Here is an 11,644-nt window from a genome sequence, read left to right as displayed (position 1 = left end):
TCACTCCTGTTCCACAAGTACAAGTCCTCATTCCCTCTTTCAAATTGGTCATTATTTGTCTAAACTGATACTTACTGTCTACAATATTGTAACTATGTAAATACCATATATCAATAATCTCAGATATGCAGATGACACCACCCTTATGGCAGAAACTGAAGAACAACTAAAGAGCCTCTTGATGAAAGTGAAAGAGGAGAGTGAAAAAGTTGGCTTAAAACTCAACATTCAGAAAACGAAGATCATGGCATCTGGTCCCATCACTTCATGGCAAATAGATGGGGAAACAGTGGAAACAGTGAAAGATTTTATTTTGAGGGGCTCCAAAATCACTGCAGACAGTGACTGCAGCCATGAAATTAAAAGACACTTGCTCCTTGGATGGAAAGTTATGACCAACCTAGACAGCATAATAAAAAGCAGAGGCATTACTTTGCCAACAAAGGTCCATCTAGTCAAAGCTATGGTTTTTCCAGTGGTCATGTATGGATGTGAGAGTTGGTCTATAAAGAAAGCTGAGCACCAGAGAATTGATGCTTTGGAACTGTGGCGTTGGAGAAGACTCTCAAGAGTCCCTTGACTGCAAGGAGATCCAACCAGTCCATCCTAAAGGAGATCAGTCCTGGGTGTTCATTGGAAGGACTGATGTTGAAGCTGAAACTCCAATACTTTGGCCACCTGGTGCAAAGAACTGACTCCTTGGAAAAGACCCCAATGCTGTGAAAGATTGAAGGCGGGGGCAGAAGGGGACGACAGAGGATAAGATGGTTGGATGGCATCACTGACTCAATGGACATGCGTTTGGATAAACTCCAGGAGTTGGTGATGAACAGGAGACCTGGCGTGCTGTGGTTCATGGGGTCGCAAAGAGTCGGATGCGACTGAACAACTGAACTGAACTGAAATACCATGTATAGTAGCTGAGCCAGGTGGAAAATGATGATTTCCTTTGCTTTCCTGCATGAAAGTTTATCTTATTCTGCAGGTGCTGCCCGCCTTACGTCTCTGTCTGTTCCCTTGGTTTTCTGTGTGCTCTACTCTAACCCAGCCCTGACGTCTGCACAGTATTTTTCTCTTTTCAAGGAATTTACATGCATGGTGTCTGATCTCCTCCCAGGATAATCTCCCCCGGTGCCTTCCAGCCTGCTCCAGTCTGTTATCCTGGCATTTCATTTCACCACCACCATCCTGGGGTTCTTACTGCCTCTCTCCAATGTTGGATCACATATTTCCTGCATCAAAGGCGTTTTTCAGTCTATTCTTTATCTACTCTTAAATTTGATCAAATATAGAAGAATATAGAATTTTGTTAAAAATAATTTGCCTTTATAATTTTGAAAGTCTTGTTCCATTACATCTAGCTTTCACTAAAGTTGAGAAGGTTAAAGCCATCCTGCTTTCTGGCTTCCAAAATGGCCTCCTGTCCTAGTCTCATCCTTGTAGCTTTGTCTTGTAAGATAACATTGTTATTTTAGTAGGTTTTTGAGAAGGATCAAAATTAAATATGTGTCCAGTTTGCTAGTTTTTACTGAAAGTCTAATTTTTTTTTTTTTTAAACCCTAGGAGGGCACTCTCTGGCTCTCTTTCACTGGTTTGCTCTGGCAACACAATGGCCTTCTAAGTTTGTTGCTTTATCAAACTCCTGTGTGTGCTGAGTCGGACACTCAGTCGTGTCTGACTCTCTGTGACCCCATGGACTGTATCCCGCCAGGCTCCTCTGTCCATGGGATTCCCCAGGCAGGAATACTGGAGTGAGGTACCCAGTATTGCCTACCCAGGGATTCTTTACCATCTGAGCCACCAGGGAAGCCCAGTGAATACTGGAGTGGGTAGCCTATCCCTTCTTCTGGGATCTTCTGAATCCAAGAATCAAATCCAGGTCTCCAGCACTGCAGGTGGATTGAGCCACCAGGGAAGCCCAATCAAGCTCCTAGGCTCCCCTTAACTGCTGCTGCTGCTGAGTCACTTCAGTCGTGTCCGACTCTGTGTGACCCCAGAGATGGCAGCCCACCAGGCTCCCTGAGATTCTCCAGGCAAGAACGCTGGAGTGGGTTGCCATTTCCTTCTCCAATGCATGAAAGTGAAAAGTGAAAGTGAAGTCGCTCAGTCATGCCCAACTCTTAGCGACCCCATGGACTACAGCCCACCAGGCTGCTCCTTCCATGGGATTTTCCAGGCAAGAGTACTGGAGTGGGGTGCCATTGCCTTCTCCTCCTTAACTGCTAATCACCCACATCTCCATTGTTTTTGACAGCATCCTTAGGAACTTCTCCACATTCCATTTCAAACAAACCAGTATAAGTAGAGGGAACTCCAGAGCTCTCAGCCTTGGTCACATACTGCACAGAGTGGCATTTCCCTCACTCTCCACTGGGGTGAAGAGCGAAGTGGGTTGTGGTTTAAGTGCCACGAACTCTCACTCCCCTTACTGAGATTCAGTAGACTTTTTAAAATAAATGTTTCTTCACTTGTTATGTGTTGTTGGGACAGTTTCTTTTAGAAAAATATTTATTATTTGGCTTTGCCGGGTCTTAGTAGCGGCACACGAGATCTTTAGTTGTGGCGTGTGGGATCTAGTTCCTTGACCTGGGATTGAACCCTGGCCCCCTCCACTGGGACTGTGGAGCCTTAGCCATTAGACCACTAGGGAAGTCCCTTACGATGATTTCTAAAGACTTAATTTTTTTTTTAAAAACAACTTTTGGTATTCTCACTGGGGAGTGGATGGAGGGTTTTCTCAGGTTGTAGTTCTAGAACTGGATTTGTGCCCCTTTATTATTTTTTAAAGGGAAATTTTTTAACTGCATAAAATCTAAAGACATTTAGATAGCAAAGAATATCATGAACAAATCTGAAATGATAAGAAGTAGTGGTTGTAAATTAATAAAAGTACTGATAGGTTTAACTGGGAATGTCTTGTGGTTGTTTAGGTTTTTGTTTTCTTGAAGATGATAAAACCAATAACAGTTTATTGAGGTAAATATTAAGCTACTTATATAGACTTCTAATAGATACATATATTGTAATAGTCTTTTGTCCCCCTCTGTTTCAAATATCTCCATCTAGTTTGGTAAAACATTGATGATGGTTTAATTAAGAGTAAAAATACAGTACTTATATCTTCTAATTCTAGGAGGCTTAATGAAATGTAAATAACATATCACAATCAAAACCATATATATTTAAAAGTACTCTTAGGAATGAGTAGTTCTATCAAACAATAAGAAAAAGAATCAAGTAACAGCAGTTAAACTAAATCGAGGTTAATCTAAATCACTTTTAAAGAGAGAGAAAGCAAACCATCAGATGTCCTGCGGTGCACATGGATGTTCTGGAGAGGGCTGCCCTGAAATCTGAAATGAACCTGCATGGAACCCTGCATCCCTCGTGGTGACCCCACGGCGTGACCCTCATCCTTCCTTGGAAAGGGAGACGCTGTCATCCTCTGTACGATCTTCTCTAAAGAGAGCAGGTGAATTTACCACCAGCAGCACACTTTGAGTAAGAGACTGTAAGGGACCCCTTTTATCACTTATTGCCTGTCTTACTCACGTGTAGTAGTTTGTAAGCACTTCTCTTGTTCTGGTCCTTCAGTTCCCACGCTCCTCCTGTCGCTTGTCCTCTTGGGAGGCAGGTTTAGATTTTCCTGAAAGATGAGTGTTTTCATCCAGACCATCCATTATTTCCCCTGGAAGTTGTTCTACACATTTTTTTTTTTTTTACACTTTTTTTTTCTGAGATGCTTTAGGCTTTAATTAGTTGGGGCTAGAAGGATTCCCATCCCTTTCTGACTGGTTGCTTGTGCTCTCGAAGGTGAGTCATCAGTCACCGTGATGTGAGAGTTAAGGGACATGGCTTTTTGATTCATTTTGCGAGATCTGCTGTGTCCTCAAGTGAAGAGTGGACCCTTCCACATTTAAGTGCTGCCTAACACAGGCTTTGTACCCTTGGAGGACTGGCCTCTGCGAAAGGCAGTTTGAGGCCTTTATAGGTTTGTGTAAACTAATCTTTTCACTGACATAATAATTCTTTATCCAGGGCAGAGAAACTTCTGACTAGCTCTTTATTCCTCCTTAAACTATGTTGGCTTCTTACTAAAGAATAAGCCACAGAAGCACCTCCTAAAGGGAAACCCAAGGGGCTTTGCTCCCAGTAGTCGGAGGACACCATCAGAGTGCTGCTCCAGGAGCAGCTGGACAGCTAGTTTGGCGGCTGCCGGAAGGCCCTCCGTGGCCCCAAAGGCCCAGACGCCAGGCCTCTGGCTGCTAGGATGCCGTGGACCACACCGCCTGCTTCTGCCCCTGTGGAGTGAGCACATCGAAAACAGACAAGTGTCTGGCACTCAGGCTAGACCATCAGTGGGGCAGGGCAAGGGAGGCCTGGTTGAATAACACGTTACACGCTTTGTTCTGTTCACTGTTGCACACATAGAAAGTGACATTTGTCCTGAGCGTCAGGGAAAACGTAAAAGGCTGACGGCAGTCAGAAAAGAACCCACAAGCTCCGGCTACTCTGGGCCCCACCTGACGTTGCATAAAACCAGAGAACAGAGTGGTGTCGCGCTGTAACCTGTTCTCTGAACACAAGCACGTCAGGGCACGGTGGTGAGACGTGTGGAGTAGAGGATGCACGAGCTACATTCCTGGGTGAGGCTCCTTCTCCAGATTTGGAATTTCCTTCTGCAGCCTTGAAGCCTGATCCTGCCTACAGAGGTTCCAGGGATCTCTCTTCTCTGTTAGGCCCTTTTGAGCCTGTGTTGGTCAGTGCAGAAAAGCCGGGTCAGAGAAATGAAGAGCCTCACCCAGGGTATTTCCTCACTGATCTGGAGTTCAGTTAGAACTCAGGAGAAATCAAGAGGAACCGTCGATGTCTGCACCTTTCGTGTCATTTCCGTGGAGCCTTGTTGTAGTTTGGCCCAGGTGTTCTCAGTCACCTGGGGATGACTCTGCGCCAGGTGCCTGCCCTCGGGTAGCCCTGCCACCATCGGCACAGAGTCGTATTCAGGACTGTTGTTACCTCTGCTGAGGGAGTGCGTCATTCTATCAGCGAACTGTGCCATCTTTTATTTCTTTAAACAGAACCTCACTCTCCTGGTATCTCTCTACCAGACTCAGACCCAGAGTCTCTCTTGTCCATCACGGAGGACTCTTCCATGAACAGTTCTCTCCTCACAGACTTTTCCCAAAGAAGAAAGGATAGAACAATCTGCAGAGACTGGTCTGGGAATCCTGGAGGGGCCTCCAGGATTTGGGTCAATGGTCCACCTAGGAATGTGGAGAACAGAGGCTCTTACCAGGCTCGGAGGTGAGGGGTGAAGATGGCCAAATGCTTGATGAAGTGATAGTTGTTTCTTTGTTTATAGTTTATTTATTTGAAAGACAAGTTGCCAACTAGGAGTTCATAACAGGTTTCTGAAAGTAGAGAATTCGGCTATGGTAGTATAGAAAGAGATGTTCCTATGAAGAAACAAAGACAAGTAAACCCCTTTTATGTGCAGAAAGGGTACTCACCTTTCTGGGATAAAGGTGAAATACAACTTTTTTGGTGATAATGGGCAGATTGTTCTTATCTTAAAAGCCTAATTATAAAAGAACAATTTAATGGTATCAGGATGAAAGCCCTAGTGTTAGTGTATGTCTTTGTTTCCTATTATAAAGCCCTTCTGCCAAGGGCAGCAGCATCAGTGCCAAGTCAGAAACCCAGGCTCTACCAGGCCTCACTGTTGCCTTGTGTGGGGAACCAAAGATGGTACAGAATCTGGGTCACGTCTGCAGAGAGGATGGGGTCACAGCTCATTCTTAGTCCACCTATCACAGTGGCCTTCATTTGAAAAGTTTTTTCTTTTTTGCTGGATATGGGAAATTCAGGTCTGCCAATACCACACTTGTCTTTTTTTATGGAGCACGTCATGAATTTGGATGTCATCCTTGTTCAATGGCCATGCTCATCTTCTCTGTATCGTTCCAATTTTAGTATATGTGCTGCTAAAGTGAGCACCACACTGTCTTGATTAATGCTGTTTTATAGATTGTAAGTCTTTTAAGTCTTGGAGTCAAATAACATCAGTCCTGTCACTTCTGCCCTTTCGCTATTGTGTTGGACATTCTGAATCTTTAAACTTTGGAAACTTTAGAATCAAGTTGGTTGATAATTTGCTAGAATTTTGATTGGAATTTTGTTGAATCTGTAGTTCAAGTTGAAAAGAACTGACATCTTAATGGTAGTGAGTCTTCCTATCCATGCATACATGGAATATTTCTCCATTTATTTACTCTTTGATTTCTTTCATCAGAACTTTTAAGTATTCCTTATGTAAATCTTGAACAGTTTTGATTTATACCCAAGTATTTGAATTTTTGGTGCTATGTAAATGGTATTGTGTTTTTAATTCCAAACTCTAGTATTCATTGTTGGTGTATAACATGGTGACTTTTGTATATTAACTTTGTATCTTTTAATCTTGCTATAATTACTTATTACTTCCAGCAGGTTGTTTTTTGTTGATTCTTTGGAATTTTCTACATAGATAACCATATATTCTGTCAACAAATACAGTTTTATTTCTTCCTTATATTTTCTTATTGCATTACCTAGTGCTTCCAGTATGATTTTGAGTGGGAGAGCAGACACCTTTGCCTTATTTCTTATCTTAACAGGGAAGTATCTAGTTTCATCATTAAATACAATGTGAGTTGTAGATTTTTTGATAGATATTTATCAAATTGAGGAAATTTCTCTCCACTCTTAATTTGCTGAGTGTTTCTATTCATGAATGGGTGTGGGATTTTGTTCTTTTTCTGCATATATTGATGTTATATAATTTTTCTTCCTTATTCTGTTGTTGTGATGGATTATATTGATAACTGAATACTGAATCAGGCTTGCATACCTAGATTTTATAAAGTCTACTTGACCATGGTATATAATTCTTTTTATATATCATTGGCTTCTATTTTCTAATGCTTTGTTGAGGATTTTTGCATCTATGTTCACAGAAGATATTGGTCTGTAATTTTCTTTTCTTGTAATATGCTTGTCTGGTTTTAGCATTAGGGTAATGCTGGCCCCATAGGTTATGTTAGGAAGTAGTCTTTTTGCTTCTATCTTCTGGAAGAGATTGTAGAGAACTGGTATACTTTCTTCCTTAAATTTTTGGTGGAATTCATCAGTGAACTTGTCTGGGCCTGGTGATTTCTCTTTCTGCAGGTTAGTATTTATTGATTTAATTTCTTTAATTCATATAGGCCTCTTTAAATTGTCTATTGCTTTTTGTGTGAATTTTGACAAATTGTGTCTTTCAAGGAATTAGCCCATTCCATCTAGGTTATCGCATTTCGGGGTCAAGAGTTGTTCATAATATTCCTTAATTATCTTTTTCATTTCTATGGGATCAATGTTAGTAGCCCCTCTTTTGTTTCTGATGTTAGTAATTTATGTGTTTTTTCCTAGTTAACATGGCTAAAAGTTTGTAAATTTTATTGACAATGGAATTCGGTGCAGAAAAGAAATGAGTTATCAAGCCATGAAAAGACATGATAGAACTTACATGAATATTACTAAGTGAAAGATGCCAATCTGAAAAGGCTACATACTTTATGATTCCAATTATATGATATTCTGGAAGAGGCAAAACTAGGGAGACAGTAAAAAGATCAGTGGTTGCCAGGGTTTGAGTGGGAGAGAGGGATGAATAGACAGAGAGAGCATAGAGAATTTTAGGGCAGTGAAACTAATTTGTATGATACTATAATGGTAGATACATTTCATTATACACTTGTCCAAACCCATAGAACGTACAATACCAAGAGCAGACCCTGATGTGAAACTGTGGACTTTGGATGATAATGAGGTATCAGTGTAGGCTCATCAGTTGTAACAAATGAATCATTCTGGTGGGATGGTGATAATAGAAGTCTACCTTCTGATTAGTATTGCTGTGAACCTAAAACTTCGCTAAAAAATAAAGTCTATTAAAACCAAAACCAGAACATAACAGCTACTCTTTTAATACCCCAATGAGCTTTCCTTGAACCCTCTTTGGCCATTGGAAATATTGTTGAGAGTACATTCCCCAACCTCAGATCTTCCTAGTTGCATCTTGCTCCTGGGACCTAATGAAGCTTGTGGCCTGTAACTTGAACTAGCTCTCCTGATTCTCAGTGGCTTTATCCTGTAGTGGCCATCATTGTTGACCTGCAACTCCAGGCAGACTGACTCTCTTCTCACTTATCCCATCCATTTGCCCACTATACCTGTTTCTCTGCAGTAAGTCACTAATGGTTTCTAGCACACTGCAACATAGAAGTTAAAGAAACAGTGTTTGTTGACTGATTCATTAACGTGCCTAGTAGAAACATAAAGAGCAGTACATGTCATCCTTGCCTTGAGGTCTTGGTCTTTTAGTGTTGTGTGAATAAATCATTTCAGAAGAAATCAAAAGTTCAGACTTTTTTTATCTTGACAAAAATTAAATATAAATATCTAAGTGATTTTTCATTTTCTATATTTTTTCTGGATTTCTTTTTAACTCTGAAAGATGTCCCTGCTAAAGAAGATAGGATATCTGAAATTTGTAGTTTAGTACATGCACATGAACAGGTGGGAGGGGGTAGGGATTGAGGGGCCAGGAGGGCTTCCTTTGTCTTTCTTTCCTTTTTCTTTTTACTGTGTTAGACATGTTATCTCTCATCCACAGTTTTCAAGCAGCATAAAGCTAGATTATGTGTCTCTCTGCAACTTCAGGTGAAAGGTGGGCTGGCCATGCTTCTGTTTTGGCTGCTCTCCCTTAGTTTTAGTTGGATGGGAGGCTGTCTGTATAGTGCCTTGCGGGCTGGATCCTTCAGCTCGCAGACTCGTGTCTGCATCCTTCTCAGAACTTGAGGGAGTCATCTCCCATTTGCTGCTGGCAGCTTTCATGTCTTTAGTCTTTGTGGCCTTGACTCGAGAACATTTTCTCCTCTTCTTGGGCCCTCTAAGAGGCAGCGAACTTTCAGATGACTTTCGGGACAGAGGCTGGAGCCATTTTGAAGAGCTTACTATCAGAGTCCTCTGGCTTATCAAAGGGAGATTTCTGGGTGGTGTCCAAGATGCGCTGCATTTCCTTATGTTTATGTTAGAAGATGGCTTTTGTCTAGGAAAGAAATGAAATATGTGAGCTTCTGCCCAATATGTACCCTAAGTATTTGTCGTCCTTAGGTACTGTCATAGTATAAACTGTATTTCTTTTTTCCCTTTGCTGAGTTCATTCTCCTTTAAGACTCTTACCTTTATTTCTGTCAGAATGATCTAACTTCATTTTTGGTCATAATTTTTAAGCACTATTCCAACCTTGTATTTTTAAATGCCCTGAGGATATGTTTATTTGGATACCTGCCCTGACTCCAGGCTTCCTGGTATAATGGCTACTCTGGGCCTCAGCCCTTTCTTACATTAATGCATTCAGCTGAAGTCAATGCTCTCTAAAATTCCACCTTGTTCTAAAACTCTACTTTGTGTATTCTATTAGAATTAATTCAGTGTACATGCACTGTCCTCCCACCCCGCTCATCCCCTATATTCAGTAAAGAGATCAATATAAGTCCAAGAGAGAGGTTTTCCTCGAGAGAGTGAGGTTTTCAAAATTACTAATTGTCACTACCTAAAGTCTCTCAGTTTTTCTTTAGAATTCCATTTTTTAACCACAAAATCTCAACCATGTTTTTAATTAAACTCTTAATTTTGAGATAATTGTAGACCTACCTACAGCTGGAAGAAATAATATAGAGATGTACCCTTCATCCAGTTTCCCCTAAATGAAATATCTTGCAAAACTACAAATAATAACACAGTTAGGATATTGCCATTGACACAGTCAAGATACAGAATAGTTCCTTCACGTTTCCCTTTTACTGTCATACCTACTTGCCTACTTCCTCATCTCCTCAACTCCAGGCAACCAGTCTGTTGTCCAGATCACATAATTTTGCTATTTCAAGAGTGTTGTACAAGTGAACTTATATTGAACCTTTTGGGACTGACATTTTTTTTCACCCAGCAAACCCTGGAGTTCATTCTGTATTTATTGCTGAGGTCATGGCATGGATGTACCAGTTTGTTTAATGATTCATCCATTGAAGGACATGTGAGTTTTTTCCAGTTTATAGGTATTAGAAATAAAGCTGCTATAAACCTTTGTGAACAGGTTTTTGTGTGAATGTAAGTCTTCCTTTCTCTGGGATTAAAGCTCAGGAGAGCAATTGCTGGGTCATATGTTAGTTTTTTATTTGGTTTGTGAAGAAACTACCAAGCTGTTTTCCAGAGTGAAAACATATATATTCCTACCAGTAATATATGAGTGACGCAATTTCTTTGCATCCTCATCAACATTTGGTGTTATCATTATTTTATGGTAGCCATTCTGATAGGTATGTAATGATGACTCACTGTGGTTTCATTTTGCGTTTCCCTAGTGGCTAATGATGTGGAACATGTTTTCATGTGTTTATGTGCCATCTGTATATTGTTTGGTGAAGTTACAGTTCATGTCTTTTTCTCATTTTCTAAGTGATCTATTTGTTTCCTTATTGTTGACTTTTTCCTACTCCTATTGTTTTATTGTTATTTTATTTTTTAAATTGAAGTAGAATTGATTTGCAGTGTTGCATTAGTTTTGGGTGTACATAAAGTTATTCAGTTGTACTCTCTCTCTCTCTATATATATATATATATATTCTTTTTCCTATTATTTTCCATTATGGTTTATTACAGAATGTTGAATATAGTCCCCTGGGCTATACAGTAGGACTTTATTGTTTATTTATTTTATATACATAGTTTGTATCTGCTAATTCCAAACTCCTAAATTATCTCTTTCCCTTCCTTTCCCCCTTTGGTAACCATGAGTTTGTTCTGTGTCTGTGAATCTATTTCTGTTTTGTAAATGAACTCATTTGTATCATATTTTAGATTCCACATATAAGTGATACCATATCATTTGTCTTTCTCTTCTTTCGGTTAGTATGATAATCTCGAGGTCAGTCCATCTAGCTGCAAATGGCATTATTTCATTATTTTTATGGCTGAATAATATTCCATTATCTACACCACATCTCTGTTATCCATTTATCTATTGATGGACATTTGGTTGCTTCCATGGTTTGGCTATTGTAAATAGAGTTATTCTGAACACTGAGGTACATCCATCTTTTTGAATTAGAGTTTTCTCTGGATATATGCCCAGGAGTGGGATTGTTGGATCATATGGCAACTCTATTTTTAGTTTTTTAAGGGAACTTCATACTGTTTTCAATTGTGGTTGCCCCAGTTTACATTCTTACCAACAACGTAGGAGGGTTCCTTTTTTCTCCACACCCTCTCCAGCATTTATTATTTATAGACTTTTTTGATTAATGTGTATCTCAGGGTGTTCCTCCTTGGGTTTATCCTGTATGGGACCCCCTGCACTTTCTGGACTTGGGTGACTCTCCATTTCTATGTTAGGAAAGTTTTTGACTATAATCTCATCTAGTGGTTTCTCAGGCCCTTTCTCTTCTTCTTCAGGACCCCTATAATTTGAATATTGGTGCATTTAATGTTGTCCCAGAGGTGTCTGAGACTGTTCTCATTTAATTCTTTATTCTGTTCCATGGCAGAGATTTCCACCATT

The 11,644-nt window shown here is 40.2% G+C and overlaps 2 protein-coding genes and 1 non-coding gene across 3 annotated transcripts in view; 1 reads left to right on the top strand and 2 right to left on the bottom strand.

Annotated features, from left to right (window-relative positions):
- The window catches only part of CYREN (cell cycle regulator of NHEJ), a 92,071-nt gene that overhangs the window by 20,203 nt on the left and 60,224 nt on the right, over window positions 1–11,644 (top strand). Inside the window, exon 6 of the mRNA XM_060414887.1 lies at window positions 124–3,472. The gene's annotated coding sequence lies outside the window, so the exon portion shown is untranslated. The remainder of the gene's footprint in view (window positions 1–123; window positions 3,473–11,644) is intronic.
- LOC114114682 (U6 spliceosomal RNA) lies at window positions 5,891–5,997 on the bottom strand. The gene has a single exon (XR_003589299.1). It is a non-coding gene; the product is annotated as a U6 spliceosomal RNA (small nuclear RNA).
- Window positions 6,632–11,644, bottom strand: part of AGBL3 (AGBL carboxypeptidase 3) — a 101,388-nt gene continuing 96,375 nt past the window's right edge. Inside the window, exon 17 of the mRNA XM_060414888.1 lies at window positions 6,632–9,130. Within this exon, the coding sequence (XP_060270871.1) occupies window positions 8,719–9,130 (412 nt within the window). The 3' untranslated portion in view covers window positions 6,632–8,718. The remainder of the gene's footprint in view (window positions 9,131–11,644) is intronic.

This window comes from Ovis aries, chromosome 4 (assembly GCF_016772045.2).
Source record: "Ovis aries strain OAR_USU_Benz2616 breed Rambouillet chromosome 4, ARS-UI_Ramb_v3.0, whole genome shotgun sequence".
Lineage (NCBI taxonomy): Eukaryota > Metazoa > Chordata > Mammalia > Artiodactyla > Bovidae > Ovis > Ovis aries.
This window is presented reverse-complemented; position numbering and strand designations above follow the sequence as displayed.